Source organism: Tupaia chinensis, unplaced genomic scaffold, assembly GCF_000334495.1.
Source record: "Tupaia chinensis unplaced genomic scaffold, TupChi_1.0 Scaffold000243_1, whole genome shotgun sequence".
Classification (NCBI taxonomy): Eukaryota; Metazoa; Chordata; class Mammalia; order Scandentia; family Tupaiidae; genus Tupaia; species Tupaia belangeri.
The window spans coordinates 893355-914624 of record NW_006159721.1 but is presented as its reverse complement, the minus strand read 5'-3'; the positions used below and the strand labels follow the sequence as shown (position 1 = coordinate 914624).

The window sequence follows — 21270 nt, the reverse complement described above, 5'->3', positions numbered from 1 at the left end:
AATACCTCTGGTTGGGACCAGCAGTTAGCATAATGGCTATGTTGCTGGACTCCCACATAGTCGACCGTGGTTCAAGTCCCGGACCCGACTGCTTAAACTCATGCCGGGTGCATGTGTGTGCGTGCCCAAGATCCCGAGAGGAGAATGGAGGAGAAGGGATTGTGGTGTGGCCATCCCCCCTGGGGGGTGATTTCTCACTTTCTGTATGTCTCTCTCCGTTTGTCTGGCAAGCGCACACGCCCTATAGCAAAAACCTCTCCAAAAAAAAAAAAAAGAAAAAGAAAATACCTCTGGCAAGATCCAAATGTCACTGGCACTATGGGATGAATTGAGTTCATCTCAATTTTTCTCCTATGTTTAGTGATAGTAACTCAGATATAGAAATTTGAATTTTGGCCCAGCTGCAGTGGTGCACAGGTATTACTACTACTTAGGAGACTGAAATTCACACGGAAGGCACAGGTTCAGTCCCCAACCCAACATGAGTATGCCAGATGTGGTTGTACACACTAGTAGTCCTAGCTAATGGGGAGGCTAAGACAGGAGCATCATAAAACACAATGGGACCTTATCAAAACTACCTATCTTGGTCTAGCTAAGTGGCCTAGTGGTTAAGGGAGTCAGATCCAACATGACTGCAATTTGAATTCTGGTCCAGTGAGTTAAAAAATAGACCAGGTACATGTACATGCATGCCCCAAATACTAACAAGGAGAAGAAATGGAGAAGGGATTATAGTGTGACCACACCCCACTGGGGGGATGCATTCTTTCTCTCCCCATCTTTCTCTGGCAAACACATGCACACTCTGCACAATGTTTATCTCCCTTCTGCCCATCTCTCAAAAAATTAATTGGACTTTTGATTTAGTGGGGTGAAACAAGTAATTCTGAAGTAATGGCAGCACTTTCATTCTAGAAAGGCCATGGGGAGCAAAGAGGGTGCTAGCAATGAAAAGCCTGGAGCCACTTGAGGCAACACATATAGTACAGTAAAAACTATTTAGTCTATTTCACTTTTCCAGAGAGAAGCTTTCAGATTTCTTAAACTGTATGAAACGCTTTTAAGACTAACTTCACTTAGGGACCAGCAGGTAGCATGGTGGTTAAGGCGCTGGACACTCCCATATGGCTGACCAGGGTTCAAGTCCTGAATCTGGTGGCTTGCTTTCTCACTTTCTCTCTCTCTCACCCTCTGTCTCTCTCTGGTCAAACTAAAAAATAAATGAATGAATGAAAGACTAACTTCACTTAAACCTAATCCTCAAGAGCCTCACCTTTCATCTCTGACTTACAATTTATTGTCACAACTAGTGGTCATACCTATGATGGAGCTGTTAAGCAAATAGGGATAGCTGACCCTAGTCAAATTCATGAAGGAGGCAGTTCTATTTCTCTATTTGAATTCTAGCAGGGTCTTAAAATGCCTTAATCTAGCAAGCATTCCCCAACAGGAAGATTGTATTTTGTTTTCATTTTAAAATCTCACGCAGGAGGTTGCTATCATGGCACAACTTTCTCAGAGGTCAGGAAGTCAATGGAAAGGGAGCTGGTCAGCTAGTGGACACCTAAGGGATTTTACTTTTGTTTCCATTTTCAATCCTGGCTCATCTCCAGGAGTAATCCCAAGGATTTGGGGGAAAGGGGGAATTAGTTTTTCTTTACAAATGTTTTAGATTTTGCTATAGGGCAGGCATGTTTGCTTGTGGGAGGTCAGGGAGAAGGGGCAGAAGGGAGACAGAGAAGGAAATTACTGCCCCCAGGGAGGATAGCCATACAATAATCCCTTCTTCTCCATTCTCCTCTACAGATTTTGGGAACATATGCCTGGTGTATTTTTCATGCCCAGTGTATTTTTCAAGCCACCATGTCCAGGACTCAAATCACTCAGTTGGCTATGTGGGATCCAGCTGCTTTAAGTTTTATGCCACCTGCTAGCTCACAAGTAAGTTTTAAACCTTTTCCCCATCTTAAAGGAATGTCTGGTATGGGAATGTATCTTGGGTGGAATCTTTAAACACACCATATAGGGCTCCCCAAAGGCAAACAAAGCTCTTTGTTCAGCTCATGTGGGCTAGACACTCTATTAAGAATGTATTGGGGCCAGCAGGTGGCATGGTTAAGGCACTGGACTTCCATGTGGCTGACTTCAATTCGAATCATGGCCCCAGTGGCTTAAAACTTACACTGCATGTGTGTACAAAATCCTGAGAGGAGAAAGGAGAAGGGATTGTGGTATGGCCATTCCCCCAAGGGTGCTTTCTCATTTTCTGTCTCCCTATCTCTGTCTCTCCAGCAAGCACATGTGCCTCATAGCAAAAATCTCTCTCTCGGGACCAGCAGTTAGCGTAATGGCTATGTCACTGGACTCCCACGTGGTCGACCACAGTTCAAGTCCCGGACCCAGTGGCTTAAACTCACGCCGGGCGCGTGTGCGTGTGTGCCCAAGATCCTGAGAGGAGAATGGAGGAGAGGGGATTGAGGCATGGCCATCCCCCCTGGGGGGGGTGATTTCCTGCTTTCTGTCTCTCTGTCTCTGTCTGGCGCGCGCACGTGCCCTATAGCAAAAACCTCTCCAAAAAAAAGAAAAAAAAATATCTCTCTCAAAATCAAAAGGAATGAATCAGAAGGGATGGGTCCTTATGAAAAGGTTCTGAGTTTGTGTCTCTGGACTTCTCTAAGCATGCTGGGCCCATGATCCAGGCTGGTCGAGACTGGAGGTAGATGGTGGTGTGAAGGCCTTGTTGGGGGTTCCTGTCTCACTCTCTCTCTTGCTCTCTCTCTCTCACACACACAGAAGAAATAAATAAATAAACTTTAAAAGATAAAAGGAGGACAATTGTGATCCTTTCTTTATTTCTCATGCTAAGAGATATGGCAGGGGGGGTGGAGGCTGAAGAAAAATAGTTTTCTGCCCTCCCACTCTTACTGAATGCATGGTATTATCTCTAATCCTGCTCTGTAATAGATTAACAGTTGGGAAAAACAAAAAACCCAAAACAATACAAACAACACGGGTGGACTGGAACTGGTGGTAGGGGGGTTAGATAATTTTAAAAAAAGACACTGACAAAAATTTTTTTTTACAACACTATAATTTTAAAGTTTAAGGCACATCCTTGGCAGAAATATGATCAATTGCATGCTCACAGAAAAACAAACTACTGAATATCTTGACTACAGTAGATGAATATTGCACAACATTATCCACTGCTGTTTTGGGTACCAAACAACCAATGTTTAACAACGTTTAGCAAAATAATTCTTTAACTAAAAACATAAGGTTGAGACATCTGGTTTTGGCTACAAAAGGCATTAGTTATCAATGCCATTACAAAAGCTCTTTTAATTGAAAATAAGAATTCAGGCTTTGTATTTTATCTGATTACTCACACACCACATTGAGGGACTGCAGAAAGTTAATGTAAAAATAGATAATAATTTGGCATGAATCTATATTTTTACCATTTGATAAAATATTTTATTAAAAATACAGAAAAGAAAACAAAAAAAACCTCAAAGGGAATGATTACAGGAAAGTCTTATTTTTTTTCAAGATAACAGGTAAACAGACGCCTCACCCAAAGAAAATAACAAAATAGAGAAAAAATAAATATTAAGAAAAATCATTTTAAAGCATGATTTTTCAGTAATGAAAGATATTCCCTAACATATATTTTTTTATTTTAGGCTGTGTACAGAGAAGATATGCACATTTAAAATTTGGGAGAACATCTTCTCTACAGTGCTATTTTAAGCATTCTGTATATCTTGAATAAAGAATAATTTTAAAAAAAATTAAAGCACAATATAAAATTATTTGTTCACAGGGCATCTAATTTAACATTCTAAAATGTTGGTACTAACTAAACTAGGAAAAATAACATTTCTACTTTCACAACTGTTACCTATCCTTCTTTAGACTATATCACTAAATACTCTAGTTATATTTAAATCTTCGAAATTCAAAAGGCATCTTTGGATATTTAAGTGAAAGGTGCCCCATAGTTGAGTCTGAACTGGCAGTGGATATCAAAGTGCCATTGTTATCTTCAGACTGAGGGCATGGTTGCTGAATGAATACAGAGTTTGGTAAAGGATGTATAAGTAAAGAATTTCAAATATTCAAATATCAAATTCAAATGTAAGTCCATCTTTCTCTGTATAGGAATACAAGAGTTTATGTGTGTGTGTGTCTGTGTGTTTATATAAATGTATGCATGTGTGTATGTGAATAAACATACACACATAAAATTTATCCTCACAAGCAACCAGTTACATAAAGCTAGTTACTGACTGAAGGCAATGTTTTGGATCCCTTCCATAAATCACCTTTCTCTCTCTCCTGTAAAGCCAGTTTCTCTCTAAAGCTAATGGGAGTTCAAGATTATAAGAGAAACTCGTGGTAGAGAAATTCAAATGCGACTACAGATATTTAAAGCAGGATTCTCTAAATAGCATGTTTTCTGTTCTTTAATAGTTGAATTATCCTTCATTATTCTCAGACAATAAGCTGCTACTCCCACTGTCCTATAACATGCATGTGGGGCCAAGAGGATGATTCAAACACATGCATAAAAATGAAAGTAGTAACTAGCTATCTTCAATTCCATGAGGGGAGGGGGAGAGATGGATGTTTCTTTTTCAATTTGGCTCTAGAGTGAGGAAAACTTATTATACATTTGTCATATCAGCTGTTTTGTCTAGAAAAAAAAAGTTGTGTTATGATGGGCCACTAGAATTAAAATAAGAAACAAATATTAAAAGTCAAATCAGAAGCATGAAAGATGGAATAGGCATTGGTCTAAAAAAGAGCCTAGACATACAAACTCATTCATACTTTATTAAAACGGGTTTGCCTTTCTAGATTAATAGCACCTTCATCAAATGTTTCAGTTCTCTAAGACAGCTAAGATAGAAATGAGATCTTTCCCAAACCTGAAAAAACAGCATGGAATAATGTAAACATGTTTGTATGTATATAAAAGGATAAAAGTGAAAGGGGTAGGAGAGGAAGAACTTCATCTTCCACTTCCACCTGATTCTAGACTTTGCTCTATAAAAATGATTCTTAGTATTTATTACTGACTTCAAGGGGAGGAAAAAAAAACCCTCACATTTATTGAATGTAAATCTTATGTCTCACACATTGTGCTAGCAGCTTTGCCTAGGGCACCAGGAATAGAATGTTAGAAATTTATTTATGAGTTCTCTTCATTTATTGCAATTAACAAGGAAATGTAAATAGTCACATAGTATAAAGTCTCTGATCAGCACATTATTGATAGCTCCCAAAGGAACTTTTAAATCCACATGACAATGGGAACAAGCCCCTAAATCTGCCAACCACCTCAACTAAACAGGTGTAAATGGTTTAAAGTAGAGAAAAGTATGTATTTGGCTAAAAAATATCACAACCCAGAGAAATTCTAATTTTTGTATTATAATTTACTGTATTTTTTGGTAAAAGCAGGTTTGTGTAGTAGCATTAAAGTCATTTTGAGAGGTTATCTGAAATATTAAAAGATAACTAAACATCTATTAAGTTATATATACCAGCAAAATTATTTTACTCCATCATTCTATTCAAAGAAAGATAAATTTAGTGAATCCAGGAAATTTTATATGACCCGTATATGTTAAAGATTAACTGCTAATCTTTAAAAATCTTTTGAGAAGAGACTCAAAATATTGTGGACTGAGACAGACTAAGAACAACTGAGAGCTGAACTCAGCAGGAGTGAATTAAAAGCTAGCACAGAGCTAGGGAGGTTGAAGGAAGAATTTAATATATGTTTTTACAACAGTGGAGAGATGGGAGGCAGGGAACCCTAAAGACCCTTAAGGTCTTTCAAGCTACAAAAAAAAAAAAAAAGGAACAAAATATTAGGAAAGTTGTTAGTTATTTTTGTGAACGAAAAACAGCTATACGTGAATCAGTCAAATGAAAAGATATGACATGCTGGAATATCTAAGAAAGAAACCACAAGGGTAAGTACACAAAGGGAATAAGGAGGAGAGAAAGCCTGCGATAAATAAGGCACATCTATTTTTAAACAGTTTCAATTGTTTCCCTTCCAGGACTAGATGCTTTATACAGTGCTTTGAAAGTCATTGCTCCTTGAAGGGGTAGGAATACAGGCTCAAGAAAATCCCCAAGGTCATGCTCTCAAATCTTCAAATTTTTAATTACCATCTTTTTTTTTTTGGTCAAATAAAAATATTATCTACCACTTTAGCAGCAATTCAGCGATGTCTAATTGTGGGCTTATTATAAACTTCATTGCTTTACCTTTTCTGTTGCTAATGAAAAAAAAAAAAAAACAGAAAATGATTTTAAATAAAGCCAGGTTCAGAACTGAAGCCCTGAAAAAGATCTTTTTTGCCTGCAAATGCAACTGAAATAGTAATACCTAATATAAGAAGAGCATGAGACCAACATAAAATCCTCCCACAATATTTTGATAAGTGTAGGTGGTGTCATGGTACTGTGTCAGTGCATAAAGAGTTTAACCAGCAGGCCTTTTACAGTGCAGTGTCATCATCTTCCCTGAAGTCTCCTACTAGGAGTGAGTGCTTGTCAGGTTCACTGGTGACAACGCTGTTTAAGGAACGTTTGTCAGACAACAGTGAATTTATGGAGGCTCTGCTGTAATTAACAATGCGGTCCAGCAAACCCAGTTTAGGAGAATTTCTTGAGGTGTCATCTATTCCAACGTGGACACTAATTTCTGAAGGACTCCTCTGGATAATCTGGCTCCGGGCATGCAATTCATAATTCTCATAAGTTGGTTTCCTGTAACTGGACACATGCAAAAGTATGCAAAAGTAAACCGGTTTAAAATAAACAAATGTGACCTAGAAGCTTGTTATATACAAAAATGAAAGGACATTTGCCTGGTTTGAAATGCACAAAGGTGCTCACTGAGAGGTAAGTAGTTCAACATGTAGTGTGCAGACTCACATGCTCAGAAACTCAAACTTCTCAAAGCCAGTGTACTAGGTATTAATCCACTCAGTGCTTGCAGTTACTATGCAAAACTACATGAAATGATGAGTACTTAGGTAAATACTATTAATTATTAGCTAATAATGATTCTTATTAAGAATGGTTTGGGCTTATCATTGATCAGTAAAAGAATAAAACCTACTAATATTTACTGAAGATGTTAAAATGAATAAAGAATATAAGCATGAGCAAGCCATCACACTTACAGTTTAAGGAAGAGAGAAGAAAGTACTACAGAAACCGATGAAGCAGCCATCGCTGCTGATCCCATCCAGGGTTGCAAAACCAGACCAATGGGCATAAAAACTCCTAGGAAACAAGTTTGGATTCGTTAAGAGTAGACAATACAAACCAGATTACCAATGTGTTCCTAACACACGTATACAAAGCATTTCTTTCTTTGATATTTCTTCAGCATTTTAACCTCTTGGTAGCAGAGATTTATGCCTAATAGAGTGTTGCTGTGAATACTCTTATACATGTCTCTATGTGCCTACATTTGAGAATTTCTCTAGGGTATGCACCTTAGGGAAAAACTGCTGATAAATAGCTTTGTAACTGTTCTCATGTCATTTCTTGTCTTTCTTTGACTCTCAAACCAGAGAGAAGGTGGTGATAACTATTTCTCTTTGGTCATTACTAAGTTCTACCAAGTCCCTATTGTTAAGAGATTCTCAGATATTTATTAAACAATGCTAAATTGCTTTTTCTTGATGATATTCCTTCATTCAACCTCTTGCTCAACTGGTCTCTCACCTAAAAAAAAATAGCTGTTAAAAAAATAGCTGTTAGGACCAGCAGATAGTGTAATGGTTACGTCTCTGGACTCCCACATAGAAAACCATGGTTCAAGTCCCAGGTCCAGCAGCTTAAAATTCATGCCAGGCATGTGTGCATGCATGCCCAAAATCCTGAGAGGGGAACAGAAAAGAAGGGATTGCGGTGTGGCCATATCCCATGGTGGGGGCGGGGGGGGGCCTTTCTCATCTGTCTGTCTTTCTGTCTCTCTGGCAAGCACATGTGCCCTACAGCAAAAATCTCTCTCTTAAAAAAAAACAGCTTTTGACTCCATATGCTATAATCACAACTATGTCATTAAATAAAAGCAAATGCAGAATAAAAAAAACTGAAGGAAACATATGTTAACAGTGCTAGTGATTGGGTAGTGAGATTAAAGGTAAATTTGTTCTGTTCAGCAAAAAAATGAATAAATAAATAAATGAGTGTGTGTGAGAGTATATGGAGAAAGAGAGAAACAATGTGGCAAAATATCAATTGGTGAGTTTAGGTGAAGTAGTATATAGATTCTAATTGTATCTTTTTTTTTTCAATGTTTATGTAGGTTTGAAATTTTTCAAAACATAAATTTGGAGAGAAAAAGGAAAGAAAAGAAACCTTTCAGAATGGCCATACATTCTTAGGCCATAATGTGCATTGCTAAAAATAAAAAATTGTTGATTTTAACATTACTTCTCACCATACTTTTTTTTTTTTGGAGAGGTTTTTGCTATAGGGCATGTGCATTTGCCAGAAAGAGACAGACAGAGAGACAGAAAGCGAGAAATCACCCCCCTAGAGGGGATGGCCATGCTGCAATCCCTTCTTCTCCATACTCCTCTTGGGATCTTGGACATGCACACACATGGACCTGGCATGAGTTAAAGCCACCGGGTTGGGGACTCGAACCCAGTTGACTACATGGGAGTTCAGTGATATAGCCATTACACCAAATGCTGGTCCCACTTCTCACCATACTTTCAACATACAAAAACTAAACTCAAAGCTAGTAGTAAGAAGACTAAAACTTCCACTATGATAGGTCTCTAATAACTTAAAGTAGAAAAAGCAATACTAGTTAAAAGTCACATACCAGCAGCTATGGGAATTCCAACCAGATTATATATTAGAGCAAAGACAAAATTTATGCGAATCCTCTTGACTGTCTTCCTTGATAAGTCAATACTTGCCACTACATCTAGAAGATCATTCTGAGAACAGAAATATTTGTGGTATTAGTGAGAGACTATAACTTAATTAGTAATTTTTATATTTGATACTGTACATATTATACCTTCAGTTTTGTGAATCAATCAATCAATCAATCATAGACATTACTAAAACTTTGAGTTGGCCTTAGAAAATGTTTTTCAGAAATTTTTCTCAGGATTCTGAAAACACTTTTAGGGTTGTATACTGGTACAGAAATTAAATCTCATTAAAATAACCTCAGCGGATCCAGCAGTTAGCATAATGTCGCTGGACTCCCATGTGGTTGACCGCGGTTCAAGTACCGGACCCGGTGGCTTAAAACTCACGCTGGGCACGTGTGTGTGCGTGCCCAAGATCCCAAGAGGAGAATGGAGGAAAAGGGATTGCAGCATGGCCATCCCCCCTGGGGGGTGATTTCTCACTTTCTGTCTGTCTCTCTGGTGAGTGCACGTGCCCTATAGCAAAAACCTCTCCAAAATAGATAAATAAATAAATAACCTCAGCAAGAAATAAACAACAGATACAAAATTCATGTAAATAGGTATAATAGGTTATGAAACTACTATGTAAATATGTACTCACTGCTGAGTTAATATGTTGCTGACAATTCAATATACATTTCCAGAGAAAAATAAACTAGTAAAACTACTGTGAAATATAATGTTCAATGTTGAAAACAATGAAAATGCCTATATTATTGATTTAATTATTATATTCTATATACATGCTTTGAAAAAAAAAAGACAAAATACCTTACAGAGATGTGTAATGATTATTTGTAAATCAGGACTCATAATTTAAAAATTAAAAAAATATTACCTTGGGGCCAGCAGGGGGTATGTTGGTTAAGGTTCTAGACTCCCACATGGCCAACTATGGTTAAAATTCTGTTCCCAGTGGCTTGAAAATCACGCCAGGTGCATGTGCCCACATGCCCAAAATCTCAAAAGGAGAATGAAGGAAAAGGGACTGTTGCATAGCCAACCCTCCTAAGGGGTGATCTCTAACTTTCCCTCTCTCCATCTCTCCCTGGTGAGCACATGCACCCTATGGCAAAAATGTGAAAAATAATAATAACCTCAGCAAGTATTTGTTGAAGAGAATTTATTATAAATTCACACCTTGGGTCCATCCGTGGCATGATGGTTAATGCAGCTCAATTGATTTCACATGGCACATGGTCAACCATGCAGTTTGAGTCCCAGACCTAGTGTCTTTAAAAAAAAAAAAAAAAAAGGAGAGTGGAAGAAAAAAAAAAAAAGAAAAAAAAGATAAAAGCATGTGTGCACACCCAAATCCCAAAAGAGAAATGGAGGAAAAAGAATTGTTGCATGACGGTCCCCCGTAGGAGATACATTCTCACTTTCCCTCTCTCCTTTTTCTCTCTCTTGCCATCAAGCACACATCGCTTGTAGTGAAATTTTTTAAAAAAAATTCATTCCTATATCTTATTCTTCACCTTAGAAGCTTATATTTCTCACATGCTTAGTTGGATTGAGAATCAGGATAGTAGGACTTGCCTTACTCCTGCCTCAAATTCTCATAATCTTGAAGGCTGGGAGCATGATAATTAGAGAAAAATTACTGTGTTCAAGATGAGGGGACTTCAGAAAGTTTGTGGAAAAAGTGAAATTAAAGTGCAAATTTATTTCGGTGCAAAATATTCTTTCAGTCTATGCATAGTTTCCTCCTTATATACATCGTCCATAAACTTTCTGAAAACCCCCTGTATACTTTATAACACCACTACTGACCATATAGGGCAATCTCATATGTCTCAAAGGTCATGCCATAGGACATACCCTTATCAAAACCACATCAGCTGCTTCAATGGCTACATCTGTGCCTGTACCAATAGCAATTCCAACATTAGCCATTGCCAGAGCCGGGGAGTCATTGATTCCATCTCCTACCATTGCTACCCGTTTTCCCTCTTCTTGAAGTTGCTTCACCTTAGCAACCTTGTGGGAAGGCAGAACTTCAGCAAACACCTTAGTAATGCCAACCTATGTGAGGAAAATAAACTCAAATCATTTCAAGGAATAATACTGAATACCTGAAATATAACTGAGCAATAACAAACTATCATTTTTCACCCACCAGATGTCCACATTTTTAAAAAGAATTATTTAATTTAATTTTATTCATCAACATTATTATTTTTTCAATTTGACCACAGAGCAATAGAAAGAGAGAGAGAGAGAAAGCGAGAAAGCAAGTTGCCAAGTCCAGGACTTGAATCATGGTCAGCCATGTGGGAGTCCGATGCCTTAACCACTATGCCAAATGCCAGCACCCTAATGTCCACATTTTAAAAGACTGATAACACCAGTGATAGCAAGGGTATAGAGAAATGAGCTCTCTCATATACTGTTGGTGGGTGTGTAAATTGGTACTGTCTTTTTGGAGGGCATTTGGCAGCATCTGTTAAATGTGCACATCATTTGATTCAGCAATTCTACTTCTAGTTGCATTTTGGACAGGTTTGCACATGTACAAAAAGATGCATGTCCAAGGATGTTCATTATTGCCCTATTTGCAACAAGGAAATTCTCAAAACCACCTAAATAGCCATTATTAGAGTAATGGTTAAATGATAGATTCAAACCATGGAATTCCATGCAGAAATAACTTTGTATATTTAGAAATGAATAAAGCCCTGAGGTATAAAGATGGTTCGAATTATGGTGTGTGTGTGTGTGTGTGTGTGTGTGTTTGTTTTTTGTTTTGTTTTGTTTTTACATTATAGTGAGTCCATCTGGACATAACTCTATCGTGTCAAGGAGCATCTAGACTCAAAACTAATTTATAATTTTTTTTACCTTATAGTAGGTTTATCAGGGTATTAAATGCATTTCTAACTTACAGTATTTTCAACTTCCAGTGGGTTTATTGGAATGTAACCCCAGTATAAGTCAAGGACCATCCATACAAAATGATCTAGTTGATGTTGAAAATATCAGAACTATAAATTCTTATGTGAACATATATATGCATATGGAAAAGTGGTGGGTATGAATGGACAGAAAACATGGGAAAAGAGTGCCTTAAACTTTTTTTTTTAGAATTATTTTTATTCATTCATTTATTTTCATTTGACCAGAGAGACAGAGAGAGAGAGAGAGAGCGAGAGAGAGAGAAAGAGAGAAAGAGAAAGTGAGAAAGCAAGCTGCAAGATCCAGGACTTGAACCATGGTCAGCCATGTAGGAGTGTCTAGCATCTCAACCACCGTGCCGGAGTGGTTAAGTGATGGTCCTCGAGTGGCTTAAACTTTTTACCTTACATTCTTATACAAGAATGTATTCATACATTACTTGTGCTACTTACCAATATAGGGGAGAAGTAGAAAAGATTGAAAATTTTAGAGGTAAAGTAAATGTGACCGTCAGAAGCAGAAAAATGAGTTTGTCAAAGTGATGCATTAGGAAAATGGCTCCATCAGTGGTGTTCAGGATGGAATAGAGAGGGGTCAAGAGTGGAGCTACTGCCATAATCTGACATGATGAAGACAGCCTAGTTTAGGCTAGCAGCACTGGTAAAGAATATGGGCAACATATCAAAGGAAGCGTCAAAAGAAACTAGAGTATAGAGTCACTCAAACATCCCATGAGCTAAACAAATACTTTTTTATATATCACAGTAATACAAAAAGCCTAAGTCCTTCCAGCAAATGTGTTTTTGTTGTGGTTGCTTTTTGTCATATGGCATGAATGTCTGATAGAGACAGACAGAAAGGGAAAACAAGAAAGCACCTCCTCCCAACAAAGGGTGATGGCCACTTCATAATCCCTTCTCCACTCTCCTCTGTGGATTATGAGCACATATGCACACGTGCCCTGCGTGTTTTTTTAAGCCAATGGTTCTAGGATTCAAGCCAGGCAGTCAGCCACATGGGATCCAGCTGCCTTAACCTCCACACTACTTGCTGGTGCATGCTAATTCTTCTTTAAGAAATCACATATAGTGACTCAATGATAAAGAAAATAATAATATAAATTTGATAGCATCTGAAGGCAAGAAATAAAATGTATATGAAAAAATAAAAGTTACCATCTACTACTCCCACTCAAACAACTAAGTAAGCCAATTACCTGAGAAGCAATAGATCTAGCTGTTTTACTGTTGTCTCCAGTCATCAGAACTACTTCTAAGCCCATAGATTTCAGAATATGGACAGCCAATTCTGCTTCAGGCTTCACTGTATCAGCAATGGCTATCAAGCCACACAGCTCATCTAATTTAGGAGCAGCATAAAATAAAGAATTTAAAATATAGCAAAAGTAGAATAATATTTTGACTTAAAATTTCAGAAAAAAAATTTGATAGGTAAAATGATACAGGGTTTGCTTTAACTCAAAATATCTCTGAGCCCACACCGGCTTTAAACTATAAATCTTGCAACAAACCTCCATTTTTGGTTATGAAAATTTCACAGCATGAAATAAAAGTTACTAATAAGGTGGTAATAGAAAAAAAAGACCTAATAGGATACTAAAAGGACCTTTTTCTTTCCTTAAACAGGTATTTGCCAATAGCCCCAAACACTTTAGACAATTTAAATGCAAATGAAACTGAAAACTAATACTCATTCTTTTTAAAGTTAAAGGGGATAAATAGTAACAAAGCTGGCATTTTTTTTTTCAATTTTTGCCAGAGAGTACATGCACTCACCAGAAAGAGAAAGAGAGAAAAGGAGAAGAAAGCACCCTCAATGGGGATTGTCATGCTGCAATCCCTTCTCTTCCATTTCACCATCCTATCAGGATGTTGGGTACATGTGCACACTTGCCTGGCATATGTGTCAAGTCGCTGGGTCCAGAACTGGAACCATGGAGTTGGTCATGTGGGATCTAGCTGCCTTAAGCACCAGGCCACAGACCTAGCCCCAAAACTAGAATCTTATGATGATAAGAAATTACTGCAAGCATTTATTTTATTCTATTTTAAAAACAAAAATAAAATAGTATATTCTCCATTTCTTCCTGGATTTGAAAAGGCCATGTAAGATACTGCCTTCACATTTAGCAAGGAAGAAATTCACCCTATGAACTAACTTAACAAAAGAAAGCACCTAAAACCTCAAAGATGTTTATTATAGTGTTATTTACAATAGTAAAACATTAGTAATAGCCTAAATTTCCAACAGGTGAATGATTAACTACATATGTAAATTTGATAAATTATGCAGATTAAAATAAAATTAAAAGGAGGCCAGCAGTGGTGTGATGGCTAAGGTGCAAGACTCCCACATGGCCAATCATGACCAAGGTAGCTTGCTTTCTCACTTTCTCTCTTTCTGGTCAAATTAAATAAAAATAAAATATTTAAGTAGTTTTCTTGTCATTTTTTAAGAGAGAATTTTGCTATAGGGCATATGCACTCGCTGGAGAGACAGAGAGACAGAAAGTGAGAAATTACCTCCCAGAAGGGATGGCCACACCGCAATCCCTTCTCCTCCATTCTCCTCTTGAGATTCTGGGAACACACGCACACATACCCAGGTGAGGTGTTTTTTGTTTGTTTGTTTGTTTTTGTTTTTTTGGGGTTTTTTTTGCCATAGGGCGCGTGCGCTCGCCAGACAGACAGAGAGAGACAGAGAGACAGAAAGCAAGAAATCACCCCACAGGGGGGATGGCCACGCTGCAATCCCTTCTCCTCCGTTCTCCTCTCGGGATCTTGGGCACGCACGCACACATGCCCGGCATGAGTTTTAAGCCACCAGGTCCAGGACGTGAACCGTGGTCGACTACATGGGAGTCCAGCGACATAGCCATTATGCTAATTGCTGGTTCCCCCCCGCCCCCAGGTGAGTTTTAAGCTGACAGGTCCAGGATTCAAACCGTGGTCGAATACATGAAGGTCCAGCAACGTAACCATTACACCATCTGCTAGTCCCCTAATAAAGTAAAAGTACAATAAAATAGTATGCAGAAGAGATTTAAAACCTTTATTCAACTGTATTGAGATAAAATGGACATACAATAAAATGTACCCATTTTAAAAATAGCATATAAGATTTCAAAATGTTTGTGGAAGGGATTACCAGATAGCATAATGGTTAGACTCCCACATAGTCAATGGCAGTTCTAGTCCCAGACCTGGCAGCTTAAAACTCAGGCTGGGAGCAAGAGGAGAAAGGAGAAGAGATTGTGACGTGGCCCTTCCCCCCCGCGGGGGGGTGATTTCGTGCTTATTGTCTCTCTCTTTCTCTCTGTCAAGTGCATGTACCCCACAACAAAAATCTAAGAAAATTATTTTTTTAAATGTTTGTGGAGGGAACCAGCAGTTAGCGTAATGGCTATGTCGGACTCCCACGTAGTCGACCACAGTTTGCGTCCCAGACCCGGTGGCTTAAAACTCACGCCGGGCGCGTGTGCATGCATGCCTAAGATCCCGAGAGGAGAATGGAGAAGGGATTGCGGCGTGACCATCCCCCCTGGGGGGTGATTTCTTGCTTTCTGTCTCTATGTCTCTCTCTGTCTGTCTGGCGAGCGCACGCGCCCTATAGTGAAAAACTTCTCAAAAAAAAATGTTTGTGGAAATATGGAATTAATTGGATCAGCCAGGTGGTATGGTGGCTGAGGTAGCTGGATCCGATATGTCCAAATACATGGTTCAAGTACCAGATCCTTAGAAAACACACCAGCTGCATGTGTATGCATGCCCAAAATCATGAGAAGAGAATGGAGAAAAGGGAATTGTGGTGGCCATACCCCCAGGGGGTGCTTTCTCACTCTCCCCACCCCCCACCCACCCCCTGTGTCTCTGGTGAGTGCATGTGCCCTCTAGTGAAATTTTTTAAAAAAGAAAAATGGAGTTAAAGAACAAGTTTATTTTATCGCAAAAAAAAAAATTGAAATCCATGCATAGTTTTTCATAATATGCATTTCCTATCAACTTTCTGAAGACCCCCTCATATATACTATTGTATATTACAATTCTTTTTTAAAAAGATACATATATATCAACTAAACAAGGGATGGAATATGTGAAATTAAAACTAAAACTGTCTTAAAATAATGTGACTATTGATATTATTTTACTTTGCTAATATTTTACTGTTACGCTCTTTTCAGGTTAAAAAAAGAAACCTTGATTAGCTTTTGTTGAAAATAGACTAGGGAAGAAAATAACAAAAGGTGGGCAAAAGCAAAAGAATTTTGAACCAGTAACACTCATATGTTGTTGACATTTTCACTTTAAATTCAAGCTGTTTTTGAATAACCCTCATAGTTCAAGTCTCTCAAAAGTACACAAAAAACAATAATTGAGAGCATTACATTGAGTCATAGTATATTTATGGGAAAACCTTACCATCTACTGCCACCAATACAGCAGTCCGACCTTTTCTCTCGTGTTCAGTCATGAAATCATCTACATCATTATTAATGACAAGACCATTTCTAGTCATCCATTCCCGGTTACCAATGAGGACTTTGTACTGCTGAGCACTAAGACCATCTGAAAGTAAGCATGAAAATATTATTTAATAAGTTCATTTAGTTTTTATAACAAACCCATGATACAAGTTCTTCCCATCTAATCTTGCACAGTCACTACATTTTATTTTTGGTAGAACATGGCCTATACAACAGTGATTTTCAGATTTGCGAGGAACATACTCTGCTTTTCCATGACTCTGGCCATTGTACACATTGCTGACTTCACTTAAATGTCCCTAACCTTCCTCTCTAAATAGCAAGCTCTATCATATTCTTCAAGCATCAGTTCAAATATCACTTTCTTCATGAGACTTTTCCTTTGACTTTACATTGCAATTCAATTAAAGTCAAATTATTCATTGTGCATCAGTAGCTGAATATGGCTGGACAAAAATATACAATGATGCTGATGTCCCACTCTAAACTTGTGACCACCAACTTTAAGTGGATCTTTAGAGTCGCCTGGCAATTCGATCACATTTCCCTAGTCCATTCATTCTCCATTTCTTCTACATGGTTAGTTCATAACTTTTCCTCCCCCATTTTCATACCAGATGATGATATAGTTTCGTACTTCAGAAAGAAAATAAAACCAATCAGAAGAGAACTTTCACAAGTTCTTATTGCCACACCTCCTCAACCACCTGTGCCTCTTATGTCCATATAATCTATCCTCTCTTCTATTATTATAAATTGACCCTGCTCCTATTTAAAGATTTTATAACAACCTCTCCACCTGTGTACTAGATCCCCTTCATTTGTCTATTCTAGAACATCTCTCCCACGATTTACTCCTCTCCTGTAAAATCAACCCTTTTTTTAATCTCTGCTGTACACCATACTATATTTAAAAAACAAACAAACAAACAAACAAAAAAAAACCTCTCTTGGTCTCACCGATCTCTCTAGCTACCACATTTCTCTGCTTCTGTACATAGTAAAACTTCTCAAAAGTGTTGTCTCTATTGGCTGTCTTCAATTCATATCTTCCCATCCTCTTGTGAACCCACTACAAAATAAAGCTTTTCTCTCTACTACTACAATGAATTGTTCATATAGTACATCAATGACCTTTAATAAGCTTAATTGTAAAATCTCAGTCCTCAGAGAATGTGGGAGGAGGGTGTGAAATGGCAGACGGTGAGAAATAGGGAATAAAAAATTTACACATACACACATATATAAGAAACAAAAAATGGAAAATTAATTGTTGACGATAATAACTGATATGATTAAGCCACTATACAGTGTATTCTGGATGGGAAATCGTGTTTTGTATGCTGTGATGATGTTCAGTGAATAAACGTAAAATTAAAAAAAATTCTCAGTCCTCATCTTACTTGCCCTATTAGCAGCATTTGACATAGTTGTTTATTCCTTTCTTCTGGAAATAGTTTCTTCACATGGTTTCTAGGTCACCACACTCTTATGAGTTATCTCATTTACCATTTGTTCTTCATCTTCTTTGCTGATTCTTTCACTTCTCCCTGACCTCTTACTCTGTAATGCTGTGGAATTCAGTCTTCAACTATTTTTCTCTATATCCTCTTATACCTTGGTGATCTTATCTAGACTCAAGGCTTTTAAACACCATCTACACCAGCACTGTCTCAAAGAACTTTCTCTGATGATGGAAATGTTCTGTATCTGCACTGTTTGATACAATAGCCACTAACGCATGTAGTCATTGAACATTGAAATGCTCAATGACTAAAGAGCAGATTTCTTTTTTGCCATAGGGTGTGTGCACTCACCAGAGAGTGAGAGAAAGAGAAAGAGAGAAAGTGAGAAATCATCCCTCAATGGCGGTGGTCACACTGCAATTCTTTCTCCTCCATTTTCCTCTTTGGATTTTGGACATGCACACTCATGCACCCAGCATGATATTTTTTTTTTTTTGGAGAGGTTTTCGCTATAGGACGCGTGTACTCGCCAGACAGACAGAGAGAGACATAGAGACAGAAAGCGAGAAATCACCCCCTAGGGGGGATGGTCACGCCGCAATCCCTTCTCCATTCTCCTCTCGGGATCTTGGGCATGCATGCACACGCGCCCAGCGTGAGTTTTAAGCCACCGGGTGCGGGACGCGAACTGCGGTCGACTATGTGGGAGTCCAGCGACATAGCCATTACACTAACTGCTGGTTACCCCCAGCATGATTTTTAAGCCATCAGGTCAAGGACTCTAAATGCACAGTTGGTCATGTGCAATCTAGAGCCTTAATCTCCATGCCACCTGCTGGCTACAAGGAGCTGAATTTTAAATTAAATTAAATTTTAATTAATTAAAATTTTAAATTTAGTCACATGTAACCAATGGCTACTGTATTGGACACCACAGACATATAAGTAAATGAATACTAAATCCAAGCTCTGACTTCATCAGTTTCCTGGCACTCCATACTTGTGTGGTCAAATGCCTACGTGGTATTTCCATTTATATGACATCTCCATTCGAAATCTAATAGGTCCTCAAACTTAACATGTATAAAACTGAACTCCTGATCTTTTCCCCAATATTGTCCCTCCTGTGGTTCCCCATCATATTTAAATGGCAACTCCAGGGGCCAGGCAGTGGCACAGCAGTAATGCAACTGGACCCACATGGGAAAGGTCCTGGGTTCATGTCCTGGGACCTCCCTGAGCATGCCAGGCGCATGTGTGTGCATGACTATGATTTAGGCTGACTGAGACTGGAGGCATACTGCACTGTGAAGCCCCTGTTGCAAGTGCCCATCTCTCTGTCCATCTGTCTCCCTTTCTCTTGAAAGAAATAAGCAAACTCTAAAAAAATTTGAAGCCCCTGTTGCGAGTGCCCATCTTCCTGTCCATCTGTCTCCCTCTCTCTTGAAAGAAATAAGCAAACTCTGAAAAAAAATTTAAATAAATGGCCACCCCATCCTTCTCACTGCTAAGGCCACAAACCTTAGTATAATTCTTGACTCCTGTTTTTCTTATACCACATATATCCAATCCATAAGAAAATCTCATGTTTTCCTTCAAAATACATCCAGAATTTGACTGCCTCTTACTATCTCTATTGCTACCATTCAGGGTTCAAGCCATCAATATCTTTCATCTGGATTACACTAAGAACCCACTAACCTATCTCCCTGCTGCTGCCCTTGTCCCCACTCCCACAGTGTATTTTTAGCATAGCAGCCAGAGTAATACTTTTTAAATGCTAAGTCACATTCTGTCCTTGCTTTACTAAAATCCCCAAATAGCTTCCCATCTCATGGTAAAAACCAAAGTCCTCTTAATGTCTTTACATGATGTGGTCCTGCACTATCTCTCTGATCTCATCTCTTACCTCTTTCCCACTCATTTACTCTGCTCTTGCCATACTGTACTCCTTGCCCTTTCTCAAACAAGGCAAGCATACTCGTGATTCAGACTTTTTTTTTTTTTGAGAGTTTTTCTTGCTATACAGCGTGTGTGCTCGCCAGACAGACAGAGAGAGACAGAGAGACAGAAAGCAAGAAATCACCTCCCAGGGGGGATGGCCACGCCGCAATCCCTTCTCCATTCTCCTCTTGGGATCTTGGGCACGTATGCGCCTGGCGTGAGTTTAAGCCACCGGGTCTGGGACTCGAACCGCAGTCGACTACGTGGGAGTCCAGCGACATAGCCATTATGCTAACTGCTGGCCCCCTGATTCAGGCTTTAGTCTTTACTTTTCCTCTTATCTAGAATGATCCTGTCATAGCTATTCACATAGTTTTCTCTATGTAGTCCTCAGGTCTTTGCTTAAATACTATCTTCTGAGTGAGGCCCATCCTAATCACTCTACATGAAACAGGAGCCACTTAGAACTCTTTCTACCTTTTCTTATTCTACTTCATCTTCTTCTATTGCACAATCTCAACTGAACATACTATATTATTTATTTGCTCACTGTCTGTGTTTTCTCATCAAGAATGTAAGCCCCTTGGGGCCAGCAGGTGGTATGGTGGTTAAGGCGCTGGACTCCCACATGGCCAACTGTGGTCCAAGTCCTAGACCTGGCAGCATGAGAACCACGCCAGGCATGTGTTCATCCATGCCCAAAATTCCAGTAGGAGAATGGAGAAGGGACTGTGGTGTGGTCATCCCTCCAGGGATGATTTCTGACTTCCCCTCTCTCTCTCTCCAGCGAACAGAAGTGCCCTATAGCAAAAACCTAAAAAAAATACATATTTTTTAAAACTGCTGTCAGCCAACTAAATTAGAAGAAAAAAGGCTAAATAAAGTAATATAAAAAATTATAGTTTCTCCATTAAAAAAAACTGAAATAATGTAAGCCCCACAAGACAGAAACTCTATCCTGCTCACTGTTGATTCTTCAGTGCATTGAATGATGCATAACATACAGCAGGTGTTCAATAAAAGCTGTCAAATGAATTTCCTATGTGTCAGTGTGCTTGATACTAGAAGTTCACGGACAAATAAAAAAGAAGTCACAAACTAGTAGAAACAGGCTGGTAATATAATCATCATGTAATGTGCCTAGTATAGTTAAGATATTAGTATAGTTATGATTCAAGAAGAACAAATATTTCTTCTGGTGTATGTCAGTCAGTGAAGAAATAAATGAAGAGGGAACCAGCAGTTAGTGTAATGGCTATGTCGCTGGACTCCCACGTAGTTGACCGTGGTTCGTGTCCCGACCCGGTGGCTTAAAACTCAAGACGGGCGGGTGTGCATGTGTGCCCAAGATCCCGAGAGGAGAACAGAGGAGAAGGGACTGCGGTGTGACCACCCCCCCGGGGGATGATTTCTCGCTTTCTGTCTCTATGTCTCTGTCTGTCTGGCGAGCACACGCACCCTATAGCGAAAATCTCTCCAAAAA

At 38.7% G+C, this 21270-nt stretch overlaps 1 protein-coding gene across 1 annotated transcript in view; it reads right to left on the bottom strand.

Annotated features, from left to right (window-relative positions):
* Nucleotides 1-4894: 4894 nt before the first annotated feature.
* The window catches only part of ATP7A (ATPase copper transporting alpha), a 155269-nt gene continuing 138893 nt past the window's right edge, over nucleotides 4895-21270 (bottom strand). The window contains exons 18-23 of the mRNA XM_006148775.3: nucleotides 16313-16459; nucleotides 13090-13232; nucleotides 10800-11003; nucleotides 8879-8996; nucleotides 7215-7317; nucleotides 4895-6801 (exon numbers count right to left, since the gene is read on the bottom strand). Coding sequence (XP_006148837.1) covers nucleotides 6525-6801; nucleotides 7215-7317; nucleotides 8879-8996; nucleotides 10800-11003; nucleotides 13090-13232; nucleotides 16313-16459 — 992 coding nt within the window. The 3' untranslated portion in view covers nucleotides 4895-6524. The remainder of the gene's footprint in view (nucleotides 6802-7214; nucleotides 7318-8878; nucleotides 8997-10799; nucleotides 11004-13089; nucleotides 13233-16312; nucleotides 16460-21270) is intronic.